Here is a 14,213-nt window from a genome sequence, read left to right as displayed (position 1 = left end):
GAAGTGAATGAAACTTGATTACTAATTAATTTTTTTTTCGTCTCTCTGTATAGACTTCATTGTAACTATGAAGGGCTCTCGGAAATGAAATGAGCATTAATGCGGATTATTTATATTGCTTCCATTTCCCTGTTACTCTGTATTCTTTTCGTTTCATAAAGGACGTTAGAATGCATTTTACGCGTGTGGGATGATTGTCTATCCATGAGAGAAAGAGAGAGAGTGAGGAACAATCTTAAGGTCCTTTCACACCTAGCGTAGCGTAGCTAGGAATACTAAGGGCCGGCTTCCGAGCTCGGGATTTAGCTAAGTCCTAGACTTTAAACAGCTGGAGTCAGAAAATTAGCTTTCCAAAACGGGGCGTAGTCGCAGCTTTTATAACAGTAGTCGTAGTTTTTATTTTCTCATTAAATGAGAATTAATAGAATTTATAGAAATTTTCTATAATTGGAAACGTTTTCCTTGACGAAATTAGACATTCCTAAATAATTCAGAATAGCTGAAACTTTACACTGTTTTCTCTTTATTTTATTTTTTGTTCAATTTTCTAGTTTTTTGAAATTCAATTCAAACGTGACTGTGACAATGACTGCGACTACGCCCCGTTTTGGAAAACCAATTTTCTGACTCCAGCTGTTTAAAGTCTAGGACTTAGCTAAATCCCAAGCTCGGAAACCGGCCCTAAGACGTAGCCGACGTATATCCTAATGTTAGTTAATCAATCTGTTCGTTTCACATCAGCCTAGTGTGGATTTACCATTGGGAGATTAGAAGCTACATCTTCTGAAGACATTTTTAGCTAGGCTACGCTACGAGTGAAGAGACCTTTACTCTGTTGGGTTATTGGATGTGATCGCGGAGCTATACTTAATAAAAATAACAAAAATATTCTTGAATTTCAAATAAATCACAGTACATTTATTCACGTCAATATTGTAAAATACAATTATTTATACACTATTTATTTACAAAACAGCTGCAAATTTGTCAACATTATTGAAAAATGCTAATCAATTCACAGATTTGAGCGACGATAAAACGTTCAAATATAATTTTACATTGCTTACGACTAGGAACACAATAATAGATTAGAGACTCGGCGAACATCAGCTCTGCTTTTTGACAAACAGTTTATCCTGTGAGAAAAGTTTCATTCCAGCGTCCACTTTTTCCAACTCTTTTTCCAGCTCAATCCGGCGCTTTTTCGTTCGAAGCGTATCTGATCGAACAGGCAAACTATTCAGCTCTTTTAGCAGGGAATTATAATCTGGAAAACATAGAACATGAAAATAATCAAATGCTTAATGACTAACAATGAATATTTTCTATCATGAGCAAGCCTTGGCCACTAGGTTGTGCATACGAGGGAACCATTCTAATAGGTGCATATTTATAAATATTATCCTTTGTTTTAATTGTATATAAAAAGGAACAAGTATTCACAAACAATATAAATAAGCTCACTGAGTCCCGCACTTGCGGAATTGTCTAGTACTTGTAACTCTATTTGAAAAGAATGCTGCGTCGCTGAGAGATGCTGGGAGTTGCCTGGTTGCACAAAACCTGTTAAATTTTAACTGTGATTTATTTCTTGAGAACCAATCAGAGAAGACTTTTTTGAAAAGTAGGTTTCTCTGATTGGTTCTCGTGGATTTAATCACGATAAAAATTTAACTGGCTTTTGTGCAACCGGCATTAAGTCGCGCTAGTGTGAGTATAGCCTTAATTCGACAATGAACTAAAATAGTCGACAAATTTGCAGATACAACACTGGAAACATAAGGGTGGCCACTTACGACAGGACAAGTGTGTTGAACATGTGTGTACAAACATGTCGTCATACATCGTTGTGTCATCATAACAAAAGGCTTCAAACAAAATATTTGAGGTTCGGCTTTTGTATCTTTGATATTTTTTATGTTTATTTTTCTTTGCTGCTCTATTAGAGGTCAAATTATTTTTTATATCATAATTTTCAATTTTCCAGTGGTTTATTTATTGTAATTGGTTGTTTATTTTATGTTAGAATCTGCAGTTGAACAACTGTTTTTGTTTGAAGCCTCTCATTGATAAAACAACATGCATGACGAGCATGTATGTACACACTTGTCCTGTCGTTGGGGCCACCCTCAAGGTGCGTACATATTTACGCGCCGCGAACATGAGTAATTCACTTTTAATCAGCTGATGCCAAGCTTTTTATAACTGTATCTTACCGTTTCTGTAAAAATACAGATATAGTCAGTTAATTAGAAGTGAATTGCTCATGTTCGCGGCGCGTATATCTGTACGCACCTTTAGAGGCAGCTCGAGACGCGTGGTTAGAGCACATGACCTATAAATTCATTAGATTCGATAATTTATTCATTAGATGTGAATCGTAAAAGCAATAAAATAGCCAACACTTCTAATTCATCTGTCGCCATAACGTTCATACAACATAAATTCAATGAGTCATCGAATCTTATGAATTTATAGGTTTCTTCAATGTTTGTTTCCACTACGAACTGCTTGTTAATAATCACTTTGAACAATAAAATTAAAATTCTGACTACTATGTCGTAATTTAATTGTTCAAAAGTAATTTATAGGTCATGTGCTCTAGCCGTGACGGCTGTAACGGCGCGTCTTGAGCTGCCTGCTTATAGCTGCGCGTCTCGAGCTGCCTGCTTATAGCTGCGCGTCTCGACACGCCTCTAAGGAATTGCACCTCAAGAGGAGATAGTTGAAAGCGCAGACTATATGACAAATTACATAAAAAGAGTTCAACTCACGTTTCTTGAGGCCTTCCAAGGTAATTAACCGCTTCTCATCAGGCAGCAAAGAATGATCGGGAGGACAATCAGGATCTTTCGCTTCTTCTTCCTCTTTTATTTTCTCCTGCTTCTTCTTCAAGTCTATCAGGTATCTAGAATTATTAGAATTCAATATTATCAAAGTAACAAATAAGAATTTGAGATAATGCATACAGATATTGTACAATTTTTATACTCCTAACTAAACTTGGGATCCTAAAACGAGCCTAAAACTTGACATACTTCCAGCGTTGAAGGATAAACATTGAAAGGTCTTCTTCAAAAAAGTTTTGTTGGAAGTTCAAACAAGTACAAACTTCAGCTATTAGCTTAGCATTGCCATATTCTTTGTAATACTGTCGCTTCAAAAATAATAATTTTCATAAGGAAAAACTAGTTTTCCAAGCTGGCAACTGCCGATCGTTCCAACAAGCCAACAGATTTGCTTAGCTAAGCTAAGTTTTGATCTCAGTAGCATTCATAGATGCGGTGCTAAATTAATTTGCGGTTGTAAGTATAGTGAAGTTCACGTTATAATGGCAGATTCAGATTCCTTTATTCATGTGTTTAACAAAACAAAATTCAACTTACGTTCTAGCGTTGAAAATAATGACCAGTAAGAGAGTGAAATATCATGATGAATCGTATACAGACTGAAGAGTTTTACAATAAATATTGAGCAATGAAATATGCGAAAATTAAGGTATTACTGTAATGTTTTCACATGAAACGGTGAAGTTTGGACCTTAAGGCTCAACTCACACTTACGCGACTCAGGTCGAGAAGAGACTCGACTCTAGTCGAGAGCATGTGTTTTCAAATGGTGACAGTCGCGGAGACTAGAGTCGACTGGTCTGACTGTCGCCATTTGGAAACACATCTCTCGACTGGAGTCGAGTCTCTTCTCGACCTGAGTCGCGTAAGTGTGAGTTGAGCCTTAGATGTCCATTCTCAGAAAGGGTATCAAGGATACCCCTCCCTTCAGCACTTTACCGTGAATAAAGAAGGTTAGAAATTCTAGCGAAATATTAAGCAAATATCATGCAGTGGAGGAAGATAGAAGAATTGGCGATTGTCTGCTGATTCTCTGCTTTGTCACTGCCTTCTATTCCGATAGCTGATACTGGTACATATCGGGTGTGATATAAACTGTTCATACTTGTTAAAAATTAATATTATCAAACGAAAATCCTAATTAAATATTTAATAATTAATATTCATTGATTATTAAATATTTAATTAATATTCATTAATTAGCATTTGAACAAATGCAATTACCAATTTATTTTCATGTGTTCTTAAAAATGATCTATTATATTTTATTCGTCGAAAAATATATTTTTTAATAATATAATAGCCTAATACATTTTCATAACTTTGAGATTGAATTATATTTTAACATTCTTGAAAAACGATCTGGCAACGTTGCGGATATAGGAATTTAATTTGTTGATTTCCTATGTTGAAATTGATTAAATGGAACTAGATGAATGATGAAATATTTTTAATGTTGGAATGACAAAATTGAACTCTGGATAAAATATTGAAATGAAAATGTTACAAGTGATAAACAAACTATGCCGGTTGAAAACATCACAGGTGGCGGTGGCAATCATATTATTCGCCACACGGAGGTGGAAAAGGATAGCGCTATCTGCTTTGCCGATTGATAGACAAGGGTAGCAACACCAACGTTAATCAAATCCATTATAACGTGGACCTCACTAAAGGACTACTTTACATTTTACAGAAAAAAAATTGTACTGAATAACAGTTAGGATGGAAATGTTCTTACTTTGGCAAACGTCCTTTCTGATAGGTGGGTGGGGGGAGAGTTGGATCACCGGCATCATCCACTTTTTTCTTTGAGCCGATCTGTACCATAGCATTGCACTTCACGTGATCCTGAAATAAGTTAACAGAATTAATTTTATGAATTAGAATGAATCATAGATGAGTTTTAAAATGTCTTGTGTATAGCTTTTCATTAAAACTCGAGGACTCTATACGAAAATTTTCATACCTACCAAATTTGAACATTTTTGGTCCGGTAGATTTTTAGTTATGCGAGTGAGTGAGTGAGTGAGTGAGTCAGTCAGTCAGTCAGTCAGTGAGTGAGTGCCATTTCGCTTTTATATATATATAGATGATAGTTGATTCTTATTAATAATGATCAATTATTTTATATTATATTATATATAGAGGTGGAACTACCCTTGGGTCTCACCACCATTGAAAGACATACACTAATAATAATAATTATTATTTCTTTCCTGATCATATTCATATGATTCGTAATAATTGTAATAATAAATAAATAAATAAAAATAATTACCTCGACACATATTATATTCTATATAGTGAGGTATCATTTTGAAAACTTTGAACAATGTTATATTATTGGAAATGTATGAGAAAATAATATGTAATGTTCCTAAATTTATGAATAAACTCCTCTGGATGTGTCGTCCAACATCCAGAGAAATTATTATTATTTAACAAATACATTACATACATACATAAATTATATACATACACCAATATATAGTCTCATGAATTATACAGTCCTGTACATGGCAGGAAAAGACTGAAATTTTTAGGGAGCAAATCGTAAAATTGTCATGCGACTGCCATTCGTCATTTACAATCAATCCAATATGGAGCTACCACTCACTTCTACCGCCAGATGAAACATTCATACTGTAACCCCTTTTTTAACGGAAAATAATTAAGTGCCAGTGAAATTCACCACGAGTTGTGCAGTGTGTATGGTGACGACACTATGTCAAGGCCCATTGCTTCTCGTTTGTTCCAAACCTCTGTTGAAGGAAGAATAACATTATTCAACGATCAACGAAGCGGCCGTCCATACACTTCACGTGCCCCAAACATTATCGAAGATGTCCGAAGACACCGACTGTAGCCTCAGGCTAGGCTTACACCAGTTAGTCAAGACAAGACATGACATGATCAGACACGTTCAGTCACAATACTTCACATTGCTGCTTGTGACGCATCTCACACTGATTAGTCATTGCAATTAAACATGTCTTCATAAGCAACTATGTGGAGTATCGTGACTAAATGTGTCTAGTCTTGTCTTAACTGATGTGCGCCTAGCCTTAGTCATTGCAATTAGACATGTCTTCATAAGCAACTATGTGGAGTATTGTGACTAAACGTGACTAGTCTTGTCTTGACTAAGGGATGTACGCCCAGCCGTACGCTTGACATAATCCACTAGCGATTCTCTTCAAATGTTAAGATTAGTCATACACACTACACAACTTGCGGTGAATTTCAGTCGCACTTTTATTCTTTCCCGTTAAAAAACGGATAACACTACGTATTTTTCATGTTGGTTAAGTGGAAGAGGGGCCTCTTATTGCCTCACCTTCGCCCACATCACTTATAATGTTATAAAGTACAAATAAAATACATTTATCTGTCTATCTATCTATTTTTCATTTGGCGGTAGATGTGAGTAGTAGCTCCATATTAGATAGCTCGTAACTGACAAATAAATCATGGCAATCGCTTGAAAATTTTGCAGCACTGTCACTAAACCTGGAAAAAAGTCTCCTGAAATTTTCAGCCTTTTCCTGCCATGTACAGGATTATAAAAAATGGTGTAACTCAATTCTGGAACGATCCTCGTATAAGTACACGAAAATGGAAAATTTCAGCCTTTCCTGCCATGGAAAGTTTCAGCTTGAAAATTTCAGCCTTTTCCTGCCATGTACAGGATTTTAAAAATGGCGTAACTTGATTTTGAAACGATCCTCGTATAAGTACACGAAACTGGCTGATGAAAATCGATCATTCATTGGAGGATTCAAGGGGATAGCTACTCAGGACTAACACCACCAATCAAAGCTAGAGTACCGTACCTCAGGGAAGTGTCTTGAGCCCTACTCTGTACCTGCTCTACACCAGCGATCTTCCTCTGCCAGAAAATGACACTATTGCAACCTTTGCAGATGACACAGCTGTCTTAGCAGTTGGAGAAACTAATATGTCTTAACAGTCTTAGCAGTTGGAGAAACTACTATAATGAGGAAGCTACAGGTAAAGCACAAGAAGCCATCAAGAAAATAGAGAAATGGACTAGAACCTGGCTGAATGAGAGTTGAATCAAGAACAAAAAAACAAGAACAAGAAAAAAATGAACAAAGTTAAATGAAAGCAAGCCACACATGTTGTCTTCACAAATAGGCATTATGTGTACATCCCAACAAGAATGAAAAACTCAGAAGTTCCGTTTGCTAATGAAGCCAAGTATCTTCGAATGACACTAGATGCAAAGCTACGATGGAAGTCACACGTGAAGAAAAAGAAAGAAGAATTGGATTTTACATACTCAAAAATGTACTAGTAATTGGGGAGAAATTCGAGCCTTTCAACCTACAATAAATTATTATTGTATAGTCAGATTCTTCGGCCTGTGTGGTTGTGTGGCATCCAGCTGTGGGGCTGTGCAAGGAAAAGTAACATAAACACCATCCAGAAATTCCAGAACAAGGTATTGAGGAATGCTGTTAATGCTCCATACTTTGTCAGAAACTCGGACCTCCACAGGGACCTGCAGTTGGAAGCAGTCGATGTGATGATCACAAAGGCTGCCAGAAACCATGAAGAGACTCTACATAATCATCAGAACATCCAAGCTCTACACCTCATTGACAACTCTGCTACAGTCAGGAGACTGAAAAGGAAGAAGCCTACAGATCTCGTGTAAAGAGTGGTATAGTGTTAGTGAGTGATACTGAAAGTAACAGTGTATGGGCATTGCTCAGTTAGACTGTGAAGGAGTGATATACCCCTTTAGTGTCAAACTTTAACCTATTAATTTAAGCTAGAATTGAAATGTTCATTAACAAAAGTGTTTAGATTGCAGTTAAATTACAAGAAAAAAAATTCATTGGAAGTGGAGGCGTCTGATAAAAGAAGTCGATTAATCGAGACTACAATTTACCTTCACTAAATCACCGGCAGCATTTTTGGTGAAAACTAATTGCGTTTTGTCGACTGGTTCAGGTGAAGGGCTTCTATCCACTATGCGTTCAGTTTGCAATCCCATCTCTCGCACCACTTTAATGCTGCCTTCACAAGAACTGGCGCATCTTGAGCTTGGATACCTAATGACTCCCTCATGGTAGATGGAGTCCCAATCTTTTTCACTCACTGTTTGGCTAGCTGTCGACAGATCATTAGCAAAATACGATTAAAACAGCTGGATTCATTTATATCAATATCAGTGAACAGTCACAGTGAAATATTATTTCAATGGGTTCTGATTGGAATATTCACACTGAGCACGGTTATGCGAGTATGAATATTCCCATTAGAACTAATGAGAAAATATTCTCAATGTACCGGTCACTTTCACTTGAGTGTGAATCCAGCTTAATACTGTATTAGTATCAAGCCAAAGTAAAATAAATTTTGAATCCATCTTAATAGGTACTGTATTACTATCATGGAAAAGTAAAACAAATTTTGAATGAAAACTACTTGAAATTCTAAAAACAGCTAATATTTATTACAACAATTTTGAAATATTAGTTTAAGTTTTACACCTTTATTAATTTTATTATTACAGTTGTGTTGTGGGTGATGTTGTGGTACTTTTCCATAATGAAAACACAGATTGGAACTATCAACCACTTTTATTATTAAGTTTATTTTATAAAAGTGGTTAACAATTATTTCAATTTGTGTTTTCTTTAATTAATTCATAGCAAACAAGTTCTAGTAATGAGGAGTATGGGAACTGTTAATTTGGAATAAAACTTGAGAATAGTGTAACTTAATACAAAACTAAAAAATAATGCAATGAAACTTTGTGCAATTAAATTGATTAATCATGCATTTAATTTAGGTAGCTGAATGGTATCATTCTTACAAACACTATGTAATCGATGGGAATTTAGTTTCATGTTAATTATACGATATTAATTGAAAGATAAACAAATTAAAAAGGAAAATACTATATGATATTCCAATCAATATGTGAGAAATGTCCTGTCTCACCTAATTCTATACGTGTAAAAATTCAATAGTTCTCGACATAATTATTATTGCATCAATTTCCATCACTGAGAATTATGCAAATTGATTACTTTGGAATGAGAACACTCCATGTGAATAATGACTCGAAAAATAGCAAGTGAAAATTTGCATGAATTGGTGGAGACGGATTCTGTTAAAATTATGAAATTTTATATTAAGACTGAACATAACAAGTAGTCTCGGCAATAAATGAGAAATCAATAATGATAAATGTATTAAATAACTTATACCCACATGTTGATCGATTGATTGATTGAATACTTTATTCATGTAGATTACAATATATACTGGCTTATACACTTATATACAATAGCTTACAATACAGCAAAATTATAGATGAATTTACAAAATATAAATTAAGAAAATAATTATTGAGGTGTATATGATATGAAAAAAGCAATTTGTGATAACTATAGATAATATTGTTATGCATATACATAAATTGTCCATTCTTCGGAAAGAATATTCAAAATATCCTCCCCACTAACTCTCTACCAAAGGTAGAGAGAGAGAGAAGAAGTTGAAAGAGGAGAAGAGACAAGAGAATAATAATAATTACAACAGTCTCTACCTGAAGAACAAATGAATGTTAGTAATAAAATCATAACTTAAAAATTAAAATAAGTTACAGAAAAATAGTTACTGTACCCTGATTCCTATATCCCGTTGGGACAGGTCCATTGGGCAATGGGATATTGAAGGTATCCTTCAATTTCAATTTAAATCCCGGTGCTACTTGTTTGTCTTTTATGAAATTGTTTTCAACGCCAATCTGAAACACAAGCCAAATGCATTGATATTATTGTAATTTGAATATCAAAGATTGTTATACGCTTCAGAGAGAAAGCTGTTCTGTAGAATCTGATTGTTTATTGTCATAACTGCGTTGAAAGTTGAGATTCCAACGGTGTGAGCTTGTGAGTTTTGGAAACACAATACCGAACACTTCACATAATAGGTATGACGAATGCTGGATTCCCACTATCAGTATCAGGTTATGTGACCGGTATAGTGTAGATATTATTCCCATAAGCTCTAATGGAACTATTTATACTCACTCAGTCGTGCTAAGTAGCAATAGGCTAGTCTCATTATAACTCATGTGAACAATAATTTCACTAAGCCGGGCATGTACAATGATATTGATAAAGGGAATCCAGCTATGTAAAGTCAAACGCCAGGATGAAGCACCTGAATTGATTTTTTTTAGATAGCCCACAATCCATATATTCTGAATTTTTTTAGATAGCCCGCAATCCTTATATTCTCTTGTGACTTGTGTGTGGAAGTGTGACGCACCCCCATCCCAAGGGAGTTTTCTCTCCTAATAAAAATCTAGAAATTGTCTGATAAAAACTTTACGCTTGGCGCACACCATGACATGATCAGACACGTTCAATCACAATACTTCACATAGTTGCTTATGAAGACATGTCTAATTGCAATGACTAATCAGTGTGAGTTGCGTCATAAGCAGAAATGTGAAGTATTGTGACTAAACGTGTTTGATCATGTCTTGTCTTGACTAACTGGTGTGCGCCTAGCATAAGTGTACATACAGACACTGGACAAGCATAGAATGGCGAGTGTTAGATGAAATTGTTCTTAACTAGTGTATACACAGCCTACTGTCAACTGTTACGACTAAAAGTGTACTAAATTTTATCTACTTGTTATCTTCGCCGCAGCTCAGTGACCGGGGAATTATCAAAGCATCTTCCCTTCGGTGGGGTCTAATTCAGTAATCGTGGTTCATTAATAATCCCGCGAAGTGGCTGAAGGTATGTTTCTGCACATACTCAGCAGAGGTAAGTTATAGTGGGGTCTATCGATCAGGTAGCATTTGAGTGCTTTGGCAAAAAGTGTATCTTCCTCAACAATAGCCTTCAAAGCCTCAAGCAGTAGGTTGAGGAAGTTGGCTCCAGATTATGATGGGGAATATTTGTATTTATTGAGGCGGTAATTAGGGGGGGGCTATATCCTTATTCTTTCTTATATTGTACTCCTGCCTGTCACCTCTTAATGGAGATTTGCTTTCCTAGCCAAGATTGTTGACTCCAGGATGTATAGGGAAATTACTGTGAGTAGTTTCTTTAAAAACTAGTAGTGCTTTTTTAAAAACTGTTTGCAGTGTTCCATTGCGTTTGCTCCCAGTATGATACGTTTAAAACCAGTATATATGCGTTTACTCCCAGTATGATACGTTTATAACCAGTATATATGCGTTTACTCCAGTATGATACGTTTATAACCAGTATATATGCGTTTACTCCCAGTATGATACGTTTATAACCAGTATATATGCGTTTACTCCTAGTATGATACGTTTATAACCAGTATATATGCGTTTACTCCCAGTATGATACGTTTATAACCAGTATATATGCGTTTACTCCCAGTATGATACGTTTATAACCAGTATATATGCGTTTATACCCAGTATTTGTGGGTTAAGTGGAAGAGGGGGGGCTCTTATTGCCTCAACTTGGCCCACATCACTTCTTTTAATGTTGTAAAGTGAAAATAAAAGACATATATCTATCTATGTATCACAGTGCTCTTCTTTGTATTATGAGGGATTTGTCAAGATGTACTTGTGGAGCTGACCCATCCCATTGCATTGGAGTGGCATTGTACCCCCATTGGTGCAGCATTAAACTCTTATGCTACTTATCTCAAGTGAGAGGTAAGTATAGCACAGTAAGGTATACGCTGTTTTTCTCCCAGGATATTTCTCATTCTTCGAATTACATATGAGGGGGTCAGAATACAAGGGGTCCAAGTGACATTTTTCATTTTTTTGAGTTAGCTACAGTAATTGATAGCTGAAAATGCTAAAAATCTTGTATACAAGAGGTATAAGCGTAAGTCTAATCAGTGCCGACATCTGGTGTAAAATTTTCAAACAGCTGTTTATTTGATTAAACAAGCGGTCCATGTGACTTGGATCCCTTGTTTACAGTTCAACTGTTGCTCGTATCCATTAAATTAAATTTAACCTTGATTAAGCCATGTCACCAAGCAAAAGATACCTCAAGAACCAATTAGCGAATCAGATAATATTGCAATGAAATCATTAATCATTGTTCAATTGCTGGTAAATTTGATAGATTTATGTGTAGTTAGACAATAGAGTTTTGTTTGGTAAACAAGGGGTACCAGTGATACTTCTTATCACTATTTAGCTGATAATTGAGAAAATAGAGCAATTTGAGACATGAAACTGTACGTTTGATTTGGTAAAAGTATACTGAATAGTTATAGGAATAGGTGAATATCATTTTTATATTCATTTCATGAATGAAGAATTAAGTAAGTAAACATTAGGCTCAATTTTCTCGAAACTAACAATATGTCACTTGGACCCCTTGTATTCTAGCCCCTTCATATACTGCAGACGACAGTTGTTCGATATGAGGCTACCAGGATAATCTGCTGTCGGCGATGATGCTCGAGAATCGTGTGTGGGTAACTGTGGTGATTTGATTACTAGTGAGATATGCTGGGCTATCATTTGTTGTTTTAATATGTATGAGTATTATCTTCTGTTTGTTTATTGTTAGGTTCGGTTTATTACAGATATGTGTTGCTTCTTCCAGAGTTGCATCTATTTGATTGTACGTTGCATACTGATTTTTGTGTGGTATTAGTATTGTAGTGTCGTCCGCGAATAGTATGCAACTTTTGCCACTGTCCGTTCGATTTGATTCAATTTTCTTCCTGGTGACTCTTGACAGAGTATAGGAAATCGTCAAGAAGGACTATTTGTCCATAAAATAAAGGATACAAATGAACATCACATTATACACTGTACATTACAATTTAACCCTCCCAAAAGCCTCATTCTCCATTAATAAATTCTTGAATACTGGAATGAAATGAAAAAGATTTTATTCATCCAAAAACTAGTACAATAACAGGAAAATCTGTTTCTTATCATCTAAACATAGAAATGTACAGTAATAATGATGTAACAAAATGATAAGATTCTTTTATAAGAATGAATAAAACAAGAAACGCCCCGAGGCCTAGCCTGTGTGGGGTGACCTAGCCTGTTTGGGTGAAATCACTGTACTGTAGTACACCCCGTTTGCTAGATATTTTTTTAATAGCTTTTTGAGAATATCCTTATTCTCATTTTCTCTCAAAGCTGACGACAGTTTACTCATAAATTTGATACCCATATAAGAAGGCTTTTTCTCATACTAAGCTGTCTTGTGGTATAGTGCAGCAAATTTTACTTTTATTTCTTGTGTCATAATTATGTATGTCACAGTTTCTTATAAACTCTTTATCTCTTATAAACATAATCACTTCGAAAATGTAGAGTGCAGGCACAGTTAGTAGTCCTAGATCTTTAAAATACTCTCTGCAGCACTCTGATGGCTCAAGACCTTTTATTGCTGTCACAGCTCTCTTTTGCATCCTGAAAACTCTTATCTAAATTTTGGAGACTGGAGCCTCCCCATACCAATATGCGACAGAAGGTAGATATATTCGCTAGGGAGATTGTCGATATATACTAGAAACAGTAGTGGTTCCAGTATAGATCTGAATATAAAGTTATTTCTAGCTAAATTATATAAAATTAAGGTCTAAAGGTGAGCATAGTAGCCTATGTGAAAACTATGTCTGTTAAGAATATAAATAAATCATGGTGTACTCACGGATGAAACAGAGCCAAATTTTGTGCTGAGGGTTTGCTTACTACTAGCACTTTTATCTCTTTTCAAACGATTTATATTTTCCTTAATGTAATTTTTCTTTGGTACTGTAGATTTTCCTGGAAGCCAAACAAATAACAATGATACATACATTTTGAATGAAATATATATTTCAGTCTTTAATTTTTACTGCAAAATCTGTACGAGAATGGAGAGTTTGACAAATTTGGACACAAAACAACATTAAGCTAAATCAACAAAAGTGAAATATGTATCAACTTTTTTAAAAAATTACGACTGATAGGCTAATAAAAATATTATTGTAGGCGTACAATAATAGTTGAGCTGCATTGCATCAAATCGTGATCTAATTAGGCTAATCAAGAAGGCTACATAACAAATTAGTTATGTAATAGAATACCTACTTTCATTGAGGAGAAATAAATTCCGTATATCAAGTTTTATGATCCCACAAGTGTTGGAAATGGATGAAGCAGAAGGTAAGCAAAGGTATTTACAAAAACAAAATGGTGCACACATAGACTGCATTATTTTGTGACTTGATTCAACTTATTAAGTGGAATAAGTCTGTATTTTTGTAGAAAATGTTTGTATAGCCCACAAGTATTTTGTAAATACTAATTATTGTGGGTGCAATACGGATTAAATAGAGCAACAGTGA

The 14,213-nt window shown here is 35.2% G+C and overlaps 1 protein-coding gene across 3 annotated transcripts in view; it reads right to left on the bottom strand.

The window, feature by feature from the left end:
• Window positions 1-888: 888 nt before the first annotated feature.
• The window catches only part of LOC111053085, a 14,513-nt gene continuing 1,188 nt past the window's right edge, over window positions 889-14,213 (bottom strand). For 2 of the 3 annotated variants that reach the window (XM_039419591.1, XM_039419592.1), the window contains exons 3-8: window positions 13,535-13,650; window positions 9,516-9,639; window positions 7,771-7,991; window positions 4,591-4,700; window positions 2,775-2,908; window positions 892-1,267 (exon numbers count right to left, since the gene is read on the bottom strand). In XM_039419591.1, the coding sequence (XP_039275525.1) occupies window positions 1,107-1,267; window positions 2,775-2,908; window positions 4,591-4,700; window positions 7,771-7,991; window positions 9,516-9,639; window positions 13,535-13,650 (866 nt within the window). In that variant the 3' untranslated portion in view covers window positions 892-1,106. Of the gene's footprint in view, window positions 1,268-2,774; window positions 2,909-4,590; window positions 4,701-7,770; window positions 7,992-9,515; window positions 9,640-13,534; window positions 13,651-14,213 lie in introns of all 3 variants that reach the window. The other variant, XM_039419589.1, reaches the window with a different exon arrangement.

This window comes from Nilaparvata lugens, chromosome 1 (assembly GCF_014356525.2).
Source record: "Nilaparvata lugens isolate BPH chromosome 1, ASM1435652v1, whole genome shotgun sequence".
NCBI classification, from domain to species: domain Eukaryota; kingdom Metazoa; phylum Arthropoda; class Insecta; order Hemiptera; family Delphacidae; genus Nilaparvata; species Nilaparvata lugens.
This window is presented reverse-complemented; position numbering and strand designations above follow the sequence as displayed.